This window comes from Vigna radiata, chromosome 10 (assembly GCF_000741045.1).
Source record: "Vigna radiata var. radiata cultivar VC1973A chromosome 10, Vradiata_ver6, whole genome shotgun sequence".
NCBI classification, from domain to species: Eukaryota; Viridiplantae; Streptophyta; class Magnoliopsida; order Fabales; family Fabaceae; genus Vigna; species Vigna radiata.
The window spans coordinates 19,040,545-19,053,608 of NC_028360.1; the positions used below are offsets into that span (position 1 = coordinate 19,040,545).

A 13,064-nucleotide genomic window follows, 5' to 3' on the forward strand; every position below is an offset into this window, starting at 1 on the left:
ATAGTGGGCGAAATTCCAAGTCGTATATACAAGATGCATTCATAAATTGATATTTATTTTTAATTCTTATTTATCATTTTAATTATAATATTTTGAATTGCAAATGACATAATTATACGTTGAAAAATTATTTGTTTGACTATTATTTCCATAAATATATTTTAAAAAAATAGAATAAAGGTTAGATAATATTTTATCAAAACATTAATGTGATATTAACATTTTTAATATATTATTATATATTATGTAGGTAAATCAATATATATGATGATATACATCTGTTCCTAATTATTATTTTAAATAGTGTTTTGAATTATATATTAAAATCTGATGTGTTTAATTATTATATTTTAAATAAACAAATAAAAAAATGGATATCTTGAATTCGAATATTAATGCTACACTTAATATTACCAATATAGCTTTTATGTAAATATTTAATATATACATTTAATATAGCTTTAAATAAGTAACCATGATATAATTAATGTTCTTTAATAAATTTAATAAATATGCATATAAACACGCATTCGAGACATTTTTGTTATGCAATAAAAAGTTACCACAAAGTTATCACAATGTTAATATAGTTAAAGTAAAATTGTATGAAAATTATTACACCAAAAAAAGTAATACAATCCTTTAAAGCTTCAGTAAAAATTATCCTATTTTTTATTTTTTTTTAACAGAACAACAATGTGATAAATTTGGTATATTTTGTCGACAATGGTAATTCTCACCATAATTTGTACTGTGAAGAAATTAAAACAGTCCATATGCAATGATTTTAATATTAATTAGATAGAAAATTGTCGAGTTCAGTTTTTTCTACAGAGTTTTTTTTTTTTAAATATCTTCTATTGTATTTTTAAAATACAATACTTTTAATATATTAAAAAAGTTTAATATATTTAAAACATTAAAATCAATATACATAAATATATTTTGAAAGCATAAAAGTCTAAAAGACAGTTATGGCTTATATTTAAAGTATATGATTATATATATATATATATATATATATATATATATATATATATATATATACACACACACACTAAATTTCTTCTTTTCATAATTTTTTTAAGTAATACTTTATAAAAGAGAAGTTTTAAAGAAGAAAAAACATTAAAATGCATCTCTTTTAAATTCTCTCTAAATATTGAATACACGACTTTGATGAAAAATGCGTGAATACTTAAATTATTATAAATAAAAAGTAATAACTAGATAATTCAATACCTCTCTCTATCTTTCTTTGTATTGTCGAGTCTCTTTTAAAAGAAATTTAAATGCATTTTTTAAATTTAATAATGATTCCAATAAAAGATCTATCTATATTAAACAAAAAACAATAATATAGATGAATGACAGTTCTTTGATAATTGTTTACAAGTAACTTTTATCTCGTGTGGTGGGTGAAATTTTAAATTTCCCAATATCAAATTTATTTATTTTTTCTTTTAATAACATATTGACCAATATTTTTAACGTTTACTAAATGAATATAATTGACTTAATAACTTAAAAAAAATAAAATAAAATTAAAGAACAGTTTTCTCCAATTATTAAATTTTTCAAACTACTTTAAAAAGTCTAAAACAGTTTCAAATACACAACAAGTTTTATATTTTTCAATTAAGTTACAGAGTTCATTAATCAACAAATACTCTTATACAAAAGATATAAAAAAAAAAACAAAACAATTTGAATCGAACCAAATCAAAACAAGTCGAACTGAGTCAAATAGAACTGGACTGAACTAAATCTAACCAAATCAAATTGAATCGAACAGAAAAGAATTGAATATAATCGAGTCGAGCAAAACTGAATTGAACCATAACGAATCGAGTCAAACTAAGTCAAACCAAACCGAGCAGAAAGGAGCCAAATAGAACCAAACTGAACGAACCTAACATAACCGGAGCAAATGAACTGAACTTACCTAACATAACCAGAGCAAACAAACCGAATTAAACCAAGCTGAAGAGAGCTGAATCGAACAAAATCGAGCCAAACTCAGCCGAATTAAAATGAATCGGACTAAATCGAATCGAACCGAGCCAAGCCAAATTGAATCGAAACAGAACAAAACAAACCAAGTCAAACAGAACCAAACCAAAAAAACGAAGCCGAACTGAAACAAACCGAATTGGATTGAGCTGAGCCTAATCAAGCCTAATCAATCAGAATCTAGCTAAACTAAGCCGAGCCTAGCCAAACCGAACAGAGCCATATCAAACTAAGTTGAACCGAGATGAACCGAATCGCACCAGAACAAATTAAATTATGTTAAACTAAACCAAACCGAATTAAACTAGAGAAAAATATATACAAATTAGATATAATCTCATACATTTAATTTTAATATACTTCTCAATTTGGTTTTTATTTTTCTCACTGTTATTACAAACATATAAAAGTTTCTTATTTCATTTCTATATGTTAATAGATTAAAATATCTATTCATTTTGTTTTTAAGTAATTTCGTAAGATAAGTGAATAATGTTTTTAAAACTGTTCTTATCACATCATCTTTCCTTGTATATGATATATTATTGGAGTCTCAAAATTTCTCATAATCTTTCCTTGTATATGGTTTATTATTGTGGTCTCAAATTTTATCAGGTTATTGATTCTGACTTTTAAACTATATGAATATTAAGTGTATAGAAATAAAAATGAAAAAAATAAATTAACTTACATCTCGAAATGAAATTACATAAAAAAGAATTTAAGAAACAAAGTTACGATTTTTTATAAGATTAAACTTATATCTAAGAAAACTTATAATGTATTGGATAAAACTTTCATTTAGTTTTAGATGTTTTTACACTAAATAGAAAAAGTTTTTCTATCACATTTTTATGCGTAAATTGTTGCTCATAGTTGTATGCGATTTTCATCATTCTCTCTTTTTCTTTTCTATTTTCTGTAAATCTCAATTCTTAATTAAATATTAAAAATTGATTTAAAAAAAATAATATTAGTTGCATGTCCTTTTATTGAATTGTTTGTAGTTGTAGATAAATAGAAGAAAAGAGAAAGATAATGATATTTAAACAATATTTTTTGGACAACATTTGAACATTGATTACGTGTCAATATGTGATTGGTCAAAAATTACTCCATAATAATGTTTATAATTATTATTATTGATTGTGGAGTAATTTTTGACCAATCACAGATTAACACGTAATTAAATGTTTGAATGTTGTAAAAAATGTTGTCTAAATATGACTATCCGAAAGAAAATATAATTTTATGGTTGTTTTAAATGTCGGTTTGATTTTAAGAAAATCTTTTTAGCTGTTTTTTTTTAATTTCATTTTTCAAATAAAACTGATTGACACCTTCCTCATTAGCATGTTTTTTTTTCTTAAAAAAAATAAAAAAAGTCGTTTCATCAGGAATTTCTAGAAACAGATAATGTCATTATAATATTTGTAACGTTTTTTTTTCTCAACAAAATTGACCATTGAAAAATATTGTTAGAACTGAAATTGATTAAAAATTCGAATTTAACGACAAATACATTTCTTATATATAAAAAAAAAAATTATACATGACAGAAGGTCAAAGTCCAGGTGGTATGTGAATTGCAGTTCTCACATGGAAGTACGTTACTTCTCAAAACTTTAAAACAGATCATTTGCAATACAATGAAAATGTGTAACTTATATGACTAAAAAACAAATGTCAAGAAAAAACGTATACAGTGTTTTTATATATATATTAATTATTTCTGAAAAGTATTTAATACAATTAATTTACAACTGCCAAATTAATAAAATTAAAGTATTATTAGAATTAATTATTGTATTTATTAGACATTAAAAGAAAAATGTATGTAATAATGATGAATTAATATGAATTTGTTTTTGGTGAAGAGGTAGTACTTGGTAAAAATTTAAAGCCTCAAAACCAGGCGTGGTTTAGAGAGCATGCAAGAAATGATAACAAGCAAAACGACATGGGCGCTACGTGGAGCATCTGTCGTTTGAGGCTGGACAGGGGATTTCCAGATGCCATGTCACTGTTAGAGTGAATGCATCTTTTGTCGAAACCTTTGATAGAAAGCAGCATAGTGAGAAAAAACAGCACAGTTTGGTGTTTGCAGCAGCGATAACGTTTATGGTAACATCATTAATTTCATGCGAGTTGTTCATCTATAAAAAAATCTCCAATGTCCCAAAACTTTTTCATCAGGTTCTGGGTTGATCATTGTTTGAAACCTGAGAACCATTCTCTCTCATTTTCTCTTCCAAACTTTCAATTCTTCATTTTTCAATGGTCAAAATCCGAACACACTGCGGATCTAAGAGACTCCGAATCGTCTCACAACCTCAGACGCTGTCTCCTACTATTTTCCAACATCTTCCATTGGAAATTGTGGAGCAAGTTCTGTCATTTTTGCCCATCAAAGAGGCAAAACAGCTATGCATTCTCTCATCGAAGTTTCGGAGTCCCACCCATATCAGTCGGAAATTCTTGTTCGGAAGAGATTTTACGAAGCGTTACAGCCGAGAGTCCATCGTTGAGTTGGTGGATCACCTCTTTCTGACTCACAGGGGTCCTTACATTGATTCTTTTCAAATCTACATTAACCCTGTTGGGGTTGAAAACTTTCTCCACAAGTGGCTCGAGATTTGCCGTGAGAAGAGAATTCAGGAACTGGAGTTAGTTTTTTACGAACCTGGGTACACTCTCACCGCAGATTTTCTCAGCCAGCTTTTCAAATTGAACTCCTTGAAACTGGTCCATTGCCAGTTGGAGTTACCACTGAACCTCTTGAGTATGGCAAATCTGAGAACTCTGGTTCTGCGGTTTGTCCCTCTCACTGATGAAATGATTCACGCTTTAATATCTCATTGTAGGCTGCTTGAGACTGTTGATCTGCTTTACTGTACTGGACTTTTGTGTGTGGAAATATATGCCAGAGAGCATAGATTTTTCAAAAAGTTGAGAATTGCTGGCTGTAAGAATTTGGAAGTGTTTGTGGTTGATTGCCCAATTATTGAGTGTGTGCACTATTGTGGGCATGTCCCAACAAGAATCCGGTTTATTCAGGCAACACAACTGAGTGAGGTTCACCTCAATTTTACGCCTGCTGGGAGCAGAGGGTATTTGCAGGCTTCTGTGCTAGAAAAGATTGTCAGTGACATCCCTAATGCGAAGATTCTATCAGCTTCTGCTCTAGTTCCTGAGGTATATACATGCTATGTGTTTCTAGTCAGATCTTTGTCATTTTTGGATGCTTAGATGATGCTTGTAATATGCTCTCACTAAAATCAAAGTTTTACTTCAGTGGTACAGTGAGTTAAGGAACTGCATATAGAATTTGTCTTTTTTATAGATTGACGCTGACAATTTTATTTTAATCGGAATTCAGGCTTTGACTGCTAAGTTTCGTCGTGGAGTTTTTGGAGAGGCGTGCTACAGTTTATTGAATCTGATGGAGCTTCATTTGGTCATGGAGGGAGGACTCTTTTGCAATCCATATGATATTCTCTCGTTTTTGAAGCATTGCCCTCTCCTGGAGAAGCTTTTCATTGATGTAAGTATAACACTGATTAATCTTCAAACAATAATTAACAGCAGATACTAATTGCCTTTTGATAAGATTTTATAATCTAGATGGTTTGGAATAATAGATTATACTTTTCTCAACTGGTGTATTCATTCTGCCTTCCTTTTTCATCAGAAATTTTTCAAATAAATTTGTGCATTCAACTCATTTTTAGTATAATTTCAATAACTAAAGGGTGTATACATATGGATAATAAATTACTTTAAACTTTTGATGCATATAGAATATGAGTGATGAGAAGTACATTTATGGATTTTATACAATTCTTTGAGTATATTGATTACTTTCAATTACAGTTTTTCTTTCTAAAGGCTTTAAACTATATTACAGATAGATGATTACACTTTTGACTGCGGTCCATACTGGGAACTGCATCAAAAGTCTAAGATGGAAAATTTTGATCTGGACTTTGTTCGGCTGGATTTTATTAAGCTTAGAGGTTTTAAGTTCATAGCAGCTGAACTTCAACTAGTGAAGATCCTTCTGCAAAAAGCAACCAATTTGGATGCTTTGGTTCTGGTCTCACAGAAGAATTGTCTTGCTAATATATGGACACCGTATGGACGAAGATATGATAAACTTCTTCACTCGTGGAAAGCATCACCAGAAGCAAAAATAGTTACATTTGAGTATGTGGATGACCGTGGTCGCCCAAGTTCATCTCGTTTAAGAGAGGGGATACATCCAATCGACTAGAGTTTTGGTATAAGAATAAACCTTTTACTTTATCAATTAGAGTAAGTTCCAATTTTCAAAGTTATTATTAGGCAAAGGAGTCATCACAAAAATTCAGGCTAGTTTCATTATTAGTTTATAAGGTGTAAAATTTACTTATCCTTGCATCCTTGTCTTGTGCTGTGATGGCAAAGTGATAAAATTGTGCAATGTGATGCTAAAAACCATGAAAATCTATAAGGGGTTTGTTTAGTAACGATCAAACGTGTAGATTATCCGTCTCTTCATTCATATTTACTTCAGTGTTAATTAACTTTAAAAAAAAAAACTTTATATATATATATATATATATATATATATATATATATGATAGTAGTCATATAAAAAATGTTTTTTTAACACATAATTGACTTTTTTTTTATCTCCTTTTTCTAATCATATTGTATATCTTATAAACTTAACACCTCACTTCACCTTTTTTTTTTTTCACTGACTAAATGTTGATACCGTCTTATATATTAATCGAATATTACTCAATAAATGATATATTTCAAGTTTTAAAGACTCCTTTGAAATCCATTTCAAATAATACTGTGAATATAGAAAGAGCTTAGATGTGATATATCACGATATTCACAATATTTATGTTTAATTCAACATTGAAAGTCATTCTATACATACAAAATGTTGAATGAGAATTGAACTGAATTTTGTAAGTAGTCTAGTTAAATTTGATGTGATTAAATTTGACCTAGTTATATATATATATATATATATATATATATATATATATATATATATATATATATATATATATATATATATATATATTCAAGGAATAAATTTTTAGTTGTGTGAGATATTTTTAATATTGTAATTTTTTATTTTATTTTTGTTAAGATTTTATCGTCATTTTTTATGTCTTATTTCAATAAAATATGTCTTATTCTGAAATGTAATATATATATATATATATATATATATGGGGTTTGCTAATTTGGCCTGTTTTTCAGTTGGTACATTTTAACAATGTGTACCGATTTTCAGTAGACAAAGATACTCTTATATGTCATGGATTCTAAGTTTTAAAGTAAATGATATTTTAATAATTTTCATTCTCAAAATTAAAAAAATAAAAAAAGAAACCTCCGAACCCTTATCCACCTCTCTCATTCCTCTCAACCTTTTCTCTTTCATCTCTTTCATTCCAACCTTTCTCTGTCATCCCTACTTTAGCCCCAATTGAAAAAAATCAGAAACACTTGCGTTATTTTAATAATTTTCATTCTCAAAACTACAAAAAAAAAAAAAAAAACTCAAACCCTTATTCACCTCCTTCATTCCTCTCAACCCTTTCTCCTTCCTCTCTCTCACTTAAACATCTTCTCTGTCATTTCTGCACTAATCCCAACTAAAAAAACACTCATTATTAAGAAAGAAACAACAAACAACTTACTTTATGTAAATGAATGATTTCTTGTAGGTTTGTTTAAGTTTTATGCAATTTTTTCATTTTAACACTAACATAAAGCAAATTTGTTAGGTTTATTATTTTTAGTTGTGAGAAATGTAAGTTTACATATTTTAAAAATTTTAATCTAAATTTACACTTACATCATTTATTATTTTATTTTAATAGTTTTCTTTTATAATTTTAACATGATGTTGATGCAATTGAATACAAGTCTCTTTTAGATACACACGAATAATCTCATCATAGTAACATATAAAAAGTTTCTGACATCTTTTTTGTGATAGAATTATATTTAGAGTAATATGGATTTTGAATAATCATGGATGAAGTTATAATTAAATTTCAGTTAAAGATACCTTTATGTTATTATGATGACATTGAGAAGATAATGTTTTAATGATATATATTTCAACACGTTGGGAAAAGAAATTTATTGTGTCTTCTATCTCCCGTCATAGAATTTGAATTTTATTACAAATAAATATTATTGACAAAAATATAAACATATATGATGATGAGCTAAATATTTGCTAAAATTTTTACATTATAATTGTCAGATTAAACAAGGTATTAATCCTTAAAAAATGAAAAAAGAGAAATAATATTTGCATTAAAATAGTTAAGAATAAAAAAGGTTTCAAATGTATACAAAATAATAGTTATTGATAGAAAATGTTAAATTTTTTCTAAAAGAAATTGTACAATATAAATTAGATATTAAGGATTATAAAAAAATTTCTGCAAATGACAACTTGTACTACCGGAGTTTGAAAAACCATCACAAATTGATTTGTGAAAAGTAAAAATCTTTACAAATTGAAAAAAAAAATAATCTCCACTAAACAGTTTTCTTGTAGAAGTGCTTATGTATGAATACATTGATGAAAAGTGTTAAAATAGAATAGTTTTAATTATAAATTACTGATTTAAATAATTTCTAAAGAATTTGATATAAATAGGTTATATAAAAAGAATATAATATGGTCTCTACATTCATAAGCCCAAACACAATTAAGGCTCCGGTCCAAAATACAAAATACAAAACAGAAATTTTTATTATAATGAAACGACTATTTTTGTTATTGTAAGTTGATTATGCAAATCAAGATAAAAAAAATGGCAAAATAATTGTAGAAAGTAGAATGATGTAGAAAATAATTTAGTATCACTAACTCTTGAGATTATTATCACTACTAATGAACATAATAGTTATAGATTAATAATGTGGTTCACATCATAATGCAATACTTAGAATTGATATAAATGATATGTAGTCTCTGTTACTACTGTTACTTTGTTACTATTATTAGCAGCAGTCTTATTTCTCATCATCAACCTTACAACTTCTTAACACTATTATTACACCCACTTTTGATGTTAACAATAATTATGCAATATTTCTTATAATATATAATTTTAATAATTTCTTATTTTAAATTTTATTTTTATTTATTTACATGTTTTTATTATAATATTTTACAATATATATAATAATAATAATAATATATTTTGAGTTTCATGTTAGTAACAGGTTAGTCTTTTAACAATTCTATTAAAAATATACAATGTTTTTAGGTTAGGTTTTACCAGCGGAGAGAACCCTACAATTTTTTTTTTCTTTTTATTTTTTACAAATTACAAAAAACTAAATGATATAAAATAATCTGTACTCATGTTACTGTATTCTTACAACTCAAAATGTATACATTTATATCTATACACTGATTCCCTTTAAAAAATTGAATTTTGAATAAAAATAATTTGATTCATAATATTAATTATATATGAGATGAATACACTGACAACAGATTTTATAACACGTACAAGCTTTTTCACAATTTTTAAAATTTTAATTATGTATATTAGTGAAAATAATTACTTTAGTAAACTAAAAACATTACATTTTGAGTGTTTTATTTTATAAAAATTTATAAATGAGTGTCAGGATAGGTAAAACTGTTACAATTCCTTGGCCCTTTTTTAACCATCAAGTCCTGTAACTTTATTACCATTTACAATAGATTGAATAATTATCCTGTCTAATTTAAGAGTACAAATTTGAAGTTATTGCTTTTAAATGTAAACATAATAACATATTACTTGTTTTATATGCAATTATATCATACTTAAAATTTATTTTTACAATTTAAAAGATAAAAATTAATATTTTTTAAAATTCCTTTTATGTTCAAAATATTATTTTTTCCTGGTCAAATCCATATTTTTTAAATATTTTCCTTTTATACTAAACTTCCCCATTTTGTATAAGGTAATACTAAATTCTTAATATTATTTTATACTTATAAAAGACATTAAAATGTTTTAAAATTTCTTTTTGTTTTGAGATTTTTTTTCTTTTTAATATATTTTTTCAAACATATTTCTTCCACAATAAATTTTATCAAGTTGTGTATTTTCTTTTAAAAAAAAGAAACTAAAATTATTATACTTTATTTATTTATTTATTTTAATTTTATAAATATATGTTATTTTCATTTTTAAAGTAATATACTTTAATAATTTATATTTAATATTAAATTATATAAAAAAATTTAATAAATAAAAAGTATTTAATAAAATATGTAAATCTACAATTTCTTAACCGAAATATATCAATTAATATATATACTTTAACTGTTATTTTAGTGCATGATATTTTTTTATGCTTTATTAATATATTTTATTTTTTTGTTATTTTTAAAATTTTGTAAATATATTTCTAATTTATTTGTATAATAATACCACTATTTTAATGTACATAAATTTTTTTTATCAATTTTATTCTGTGTCAATATTTTTCATTTTATTATTTTATTTTTTATGTTCTTCTTTTTAAATTCAATTGGTTATTTCTAATAAAAGAATATAATAATATTTTATTTTATATCACAAAAAAACATACATATATGTTCACTAATAATAAAAAATAATATAACTTTCTTTACTATATTACCAACAATATGGATCTGAGGACATTAAAGAAAAATTGTTTTTGTTTTTTTATGCATAGGATCCTTAACCCATAAGATACACATGCTTCTTTCTACTCATTCCTCGTGGATGTCTTTGACTAATTCTCACTTTACCATTACCAGTGAAAATTTAAATTAAAAAAACAAAAACATAATTTATTGTCATCACACAATGGTAAAACATCAAGAAGCCGCCAGCCGCCAAAATGGGCCAACTTAGAACTGTCTCGTCAAATAAACCTCACATTCAAATTTTCAACACAAGTACAAATTGGTTGCTGTTTTTAGGAATTTTTCAATTGTTTTTTTATGCCTTATTTTATTGTCTTCACATTAGATATTTCACCACTAATACCTTGGATTCCAACACGTGTCTATATACTATTGGCTAAAGCCTTTCATCCTCTGTATGGCAGTACACCACTAAGAACTGAATTCTGTAGGATGGCACCGACATTACCACCGACTCTGACCGACCAATTTGCCACATCATCACCAGCCTATCCTGCATTGCCATCTGTTCTTTCTAACCGTTATTTATTTTTGTTTTATCATCTTTCTTTAACCGCCAATTAGATGATTGGGAGTGACTACTGAAATTGCCTTAATTTTCTCCTTTCTAAAATTTTTAGGTTTAATTAAAATTTCTGATTGATAACCTTTCTTTTTAAATGTTTAAAAAGCATTTCTAGGACTTATATAAATGTGCCTATTATTTTGACTTGAAGTTGAACCAAGCAACCAACTGTGCAGTTTTCTCCATTTGTGATTTTCAATTTCCTTTTGAAATCAGAAATAGAAACCCTAGTCAATCTAGCACTTTTCCCTCAAATCGCTGTAGGTTTGATTTCTATATCTGCTTTAAAATTTTTCTTTTCTCTTTTTAATGACAATTCCCATGAGACTCTTTAGGGAAAAAATTGATTGTTTCTCCTATAGTATTCACAGTCTAATAATGTTACTCACGAGTTCGCGTTAATGGCTGTTAAATAGGGAATTTTTGTTGTTGGGTGTTACAGATTGCAGCAGAAAAGAGACATCTTTTTGTTGTTTAGTTTGTTCTCGAAGATATGGCAATTGGGCTTGCGGATTACAGTAATACTCTAACACTGGGAAGAAAGAGAGTTGTGGTTTCCAACAACGTGGAAGCTTCTCCTGAAGTTACCACTCCATTGAAGAAAATATGCAGCCGTGGAATCTTTTCCATATCTGAGATGTCTCTCCTTGAAGCCCTTTCTCAGGATATTCTGGTAATTATAGAGATTTGAAGTTTTATTTCTGGGTTTCTGCAAATTTGAAGCTTGGGTTTTGTTTTTTTACGAGTGTTCATGACTAAAAGCGTGGAGGGTATTTGAATTGCAGATCCAGGTGTTGTGCAGCGTGGAGCATGAAGATTTGAAGCAGCTTTTTCATGTGTCGAAAACAATTAGAGAAGCAGTAAGTGTTATAGAAGTAGGAATTGCTCAGTTTGATCATTGATGGTTGATTATTCCAATTTGTAACTGTTGGGTTTTTGTCTATTGCAGACTCTGATAGCAAAGGACTTTCATTTTGAGTATAGTACCCCAAAGAAGAAAACTTTTGCTTTTCTTCATCCTTCTGATTTGGATAATGCAGATGTGTTTAAGGAAATGGAAACTCCAAAAGCGCCATTGAGAAAATCAAAGTCAAGGTGGAATGCAAATTTGGCTGACATCACAACGGCCTTGTTTAAAGAGGAATTTTGAATGGTGAATCAAGGGAAGACGAAAGAGATAATAATCATCAGAAGTCAGGATTGTGAATAGATAGATTACAGTGAATAGATTATACTTTGGTAGATGAGAAGTCTCACATGCTGTTCTTCAAAACTTTCATTGAAGATACGCCTATGATCATCTTTCTGTACATCTATAGACAGACAAATAGAAACAAAAGGTTCAAATTCTTAGAATTTTGTAGGAGGGCAATCTGTGACCCTCATATTGTGATATATTTGATGACATATTACTGGTACTACCCACACTTTGTCCTGTATTAATAAAACGAGGAAAATTTAATTTTCCCTTTTTACCTCTTTCTGTATCTTGTTAATATTTTGTTTTAATGTTGTTTCTTTTAAAGATTCACAAAACGTTTATATAATTCACTGATCATTTCTCTGAATATATGGAGATTGAGAAAGGAGATATTAATTGCTTTTGCTTTGTCAGTTACTATTATGAACAAATGAGGAAGCCACCAATTGTGGATAATTTATTTTTTTTCAAAATAAGGAATGAAAATCATAAGGAAAGTTGTGCTTCTTAGGATCTTAAGTACTTATTCATACTAAATTTAACTGTAATCTTTCACTTGGAAAAAAACTTTGATT

At 27.1% G+C, this 13,064-nt stretch overlaps 2 protein-coding genes across 5 annotated transcripts; both read left to right on the forward strand.

Annotated features, from left to right (window-relative positions):
- The first annotated feature begins 3,910 nt into the window (after positions 1–3,910).
- Positions 3,911–6,511, forward strand: LOC106775448 (putative FBD-associated F-box protein At1g61330). Its single transcript, XM_014662573.2, has 3 exons — positions 3,911–5,208; positions 5,393–5,557; positions 5,921–6,511. The coding sequence occupies exons 1-3, from the start codon at positions 4,291–4,293 to the stop codon at positions 6,284–6,286; spliced, it is 1,449 nt and encodes a 482-aa protein (XP_014518059.1). The 5' UTR covers positions 3,911–4,290; the 3' UTR covers positions 6,287–6,511.
- A 4,824-nt stretch (positions 6,512–11,335) lies between these two features.
- LOC106775397 (F-box protein At1g61340) lies at positions 11,336–12,763 on the forward strand. Of its 4 annotated transcripts, none has more exons than XM_022787223.1 (4): positions 11,336–11,552; positions 11,705–11,961; positions 12,074–12,148; positions 12,238–12,763. In XM_022787223.1, the coding sequence occupies exons 2-4, from the start codon at positions 11,782–11,784 to the stop codon at positions 12,436–12,438; spliced, it is 456 nt and encodes a 151-aa protein (XP_022642944.1). In that variant the 5' UTR covers positions 11,336–11,552; positions 11,705–11,781; the 3' UTR covers positions 12,439–12,763. The 4 variants fall into 4 exon arrangements, with proteins under 4 accessions (XP_022642944.1, XP_022642943.1, XP_014518007.1 ...); XM_022787222.1 differs by having other exon boundaries at positions 11,336–11,548; XM_014662521.2 differs by having other exon boundaries at positions 11,337–11,552; positions 11,731–11,961.
- The last annotated feature ends 301 nt before the right edge of the window (positions 12,764–13,064 follow it).

Excerpts from the sequence above, each read along its gene's own strand:
- LOC106775397 (XM_022787223.1), top strand. The coding sequence starts at position 11,782 with ATGGCAATTGGGCTTGCGGATTACAGTAATACTCTAACACTGGGAAGA. Across the intron at positions 11,962-12,073 it reads CCCTTTCTCAGGATATTCTG|ATCCAGGTGTTGTGCAGCGT; the intron begins GTAATTATAGAG and ends TTTGAATTGCAG. Across the intron at positions 12,149-12,237 it reads CGAAAACAATTAGAGAAGCA|ACTCTGATAGCAAAGGACTT; the intron begins GTAAGTGTTATA and ends TGTCTATTGCAG.
- LOC106775448 (XM_014662573.2), top strand. The coding sequence starts at position 4,291 with ATGGTCAAAATCCGAACACACTGCGGATCTAAGAGACTCCGAATCGTC. Across the intron at positions 5,209-5,392 it reads CTTCTGCTCTAGTTCCTGAG|GCTTTGACTGCTAAGTTTCG; the intron begins GTATATACATGC and ends ATCGGAATTCAG. Across the intron at positions 5,558-5,920 it reads TGGAGAAGCTTTTCATTGAT|ATAGATGATTACACTTTTGA; the intron begins GTAAGTATAACA and ends ACTATATTACAG.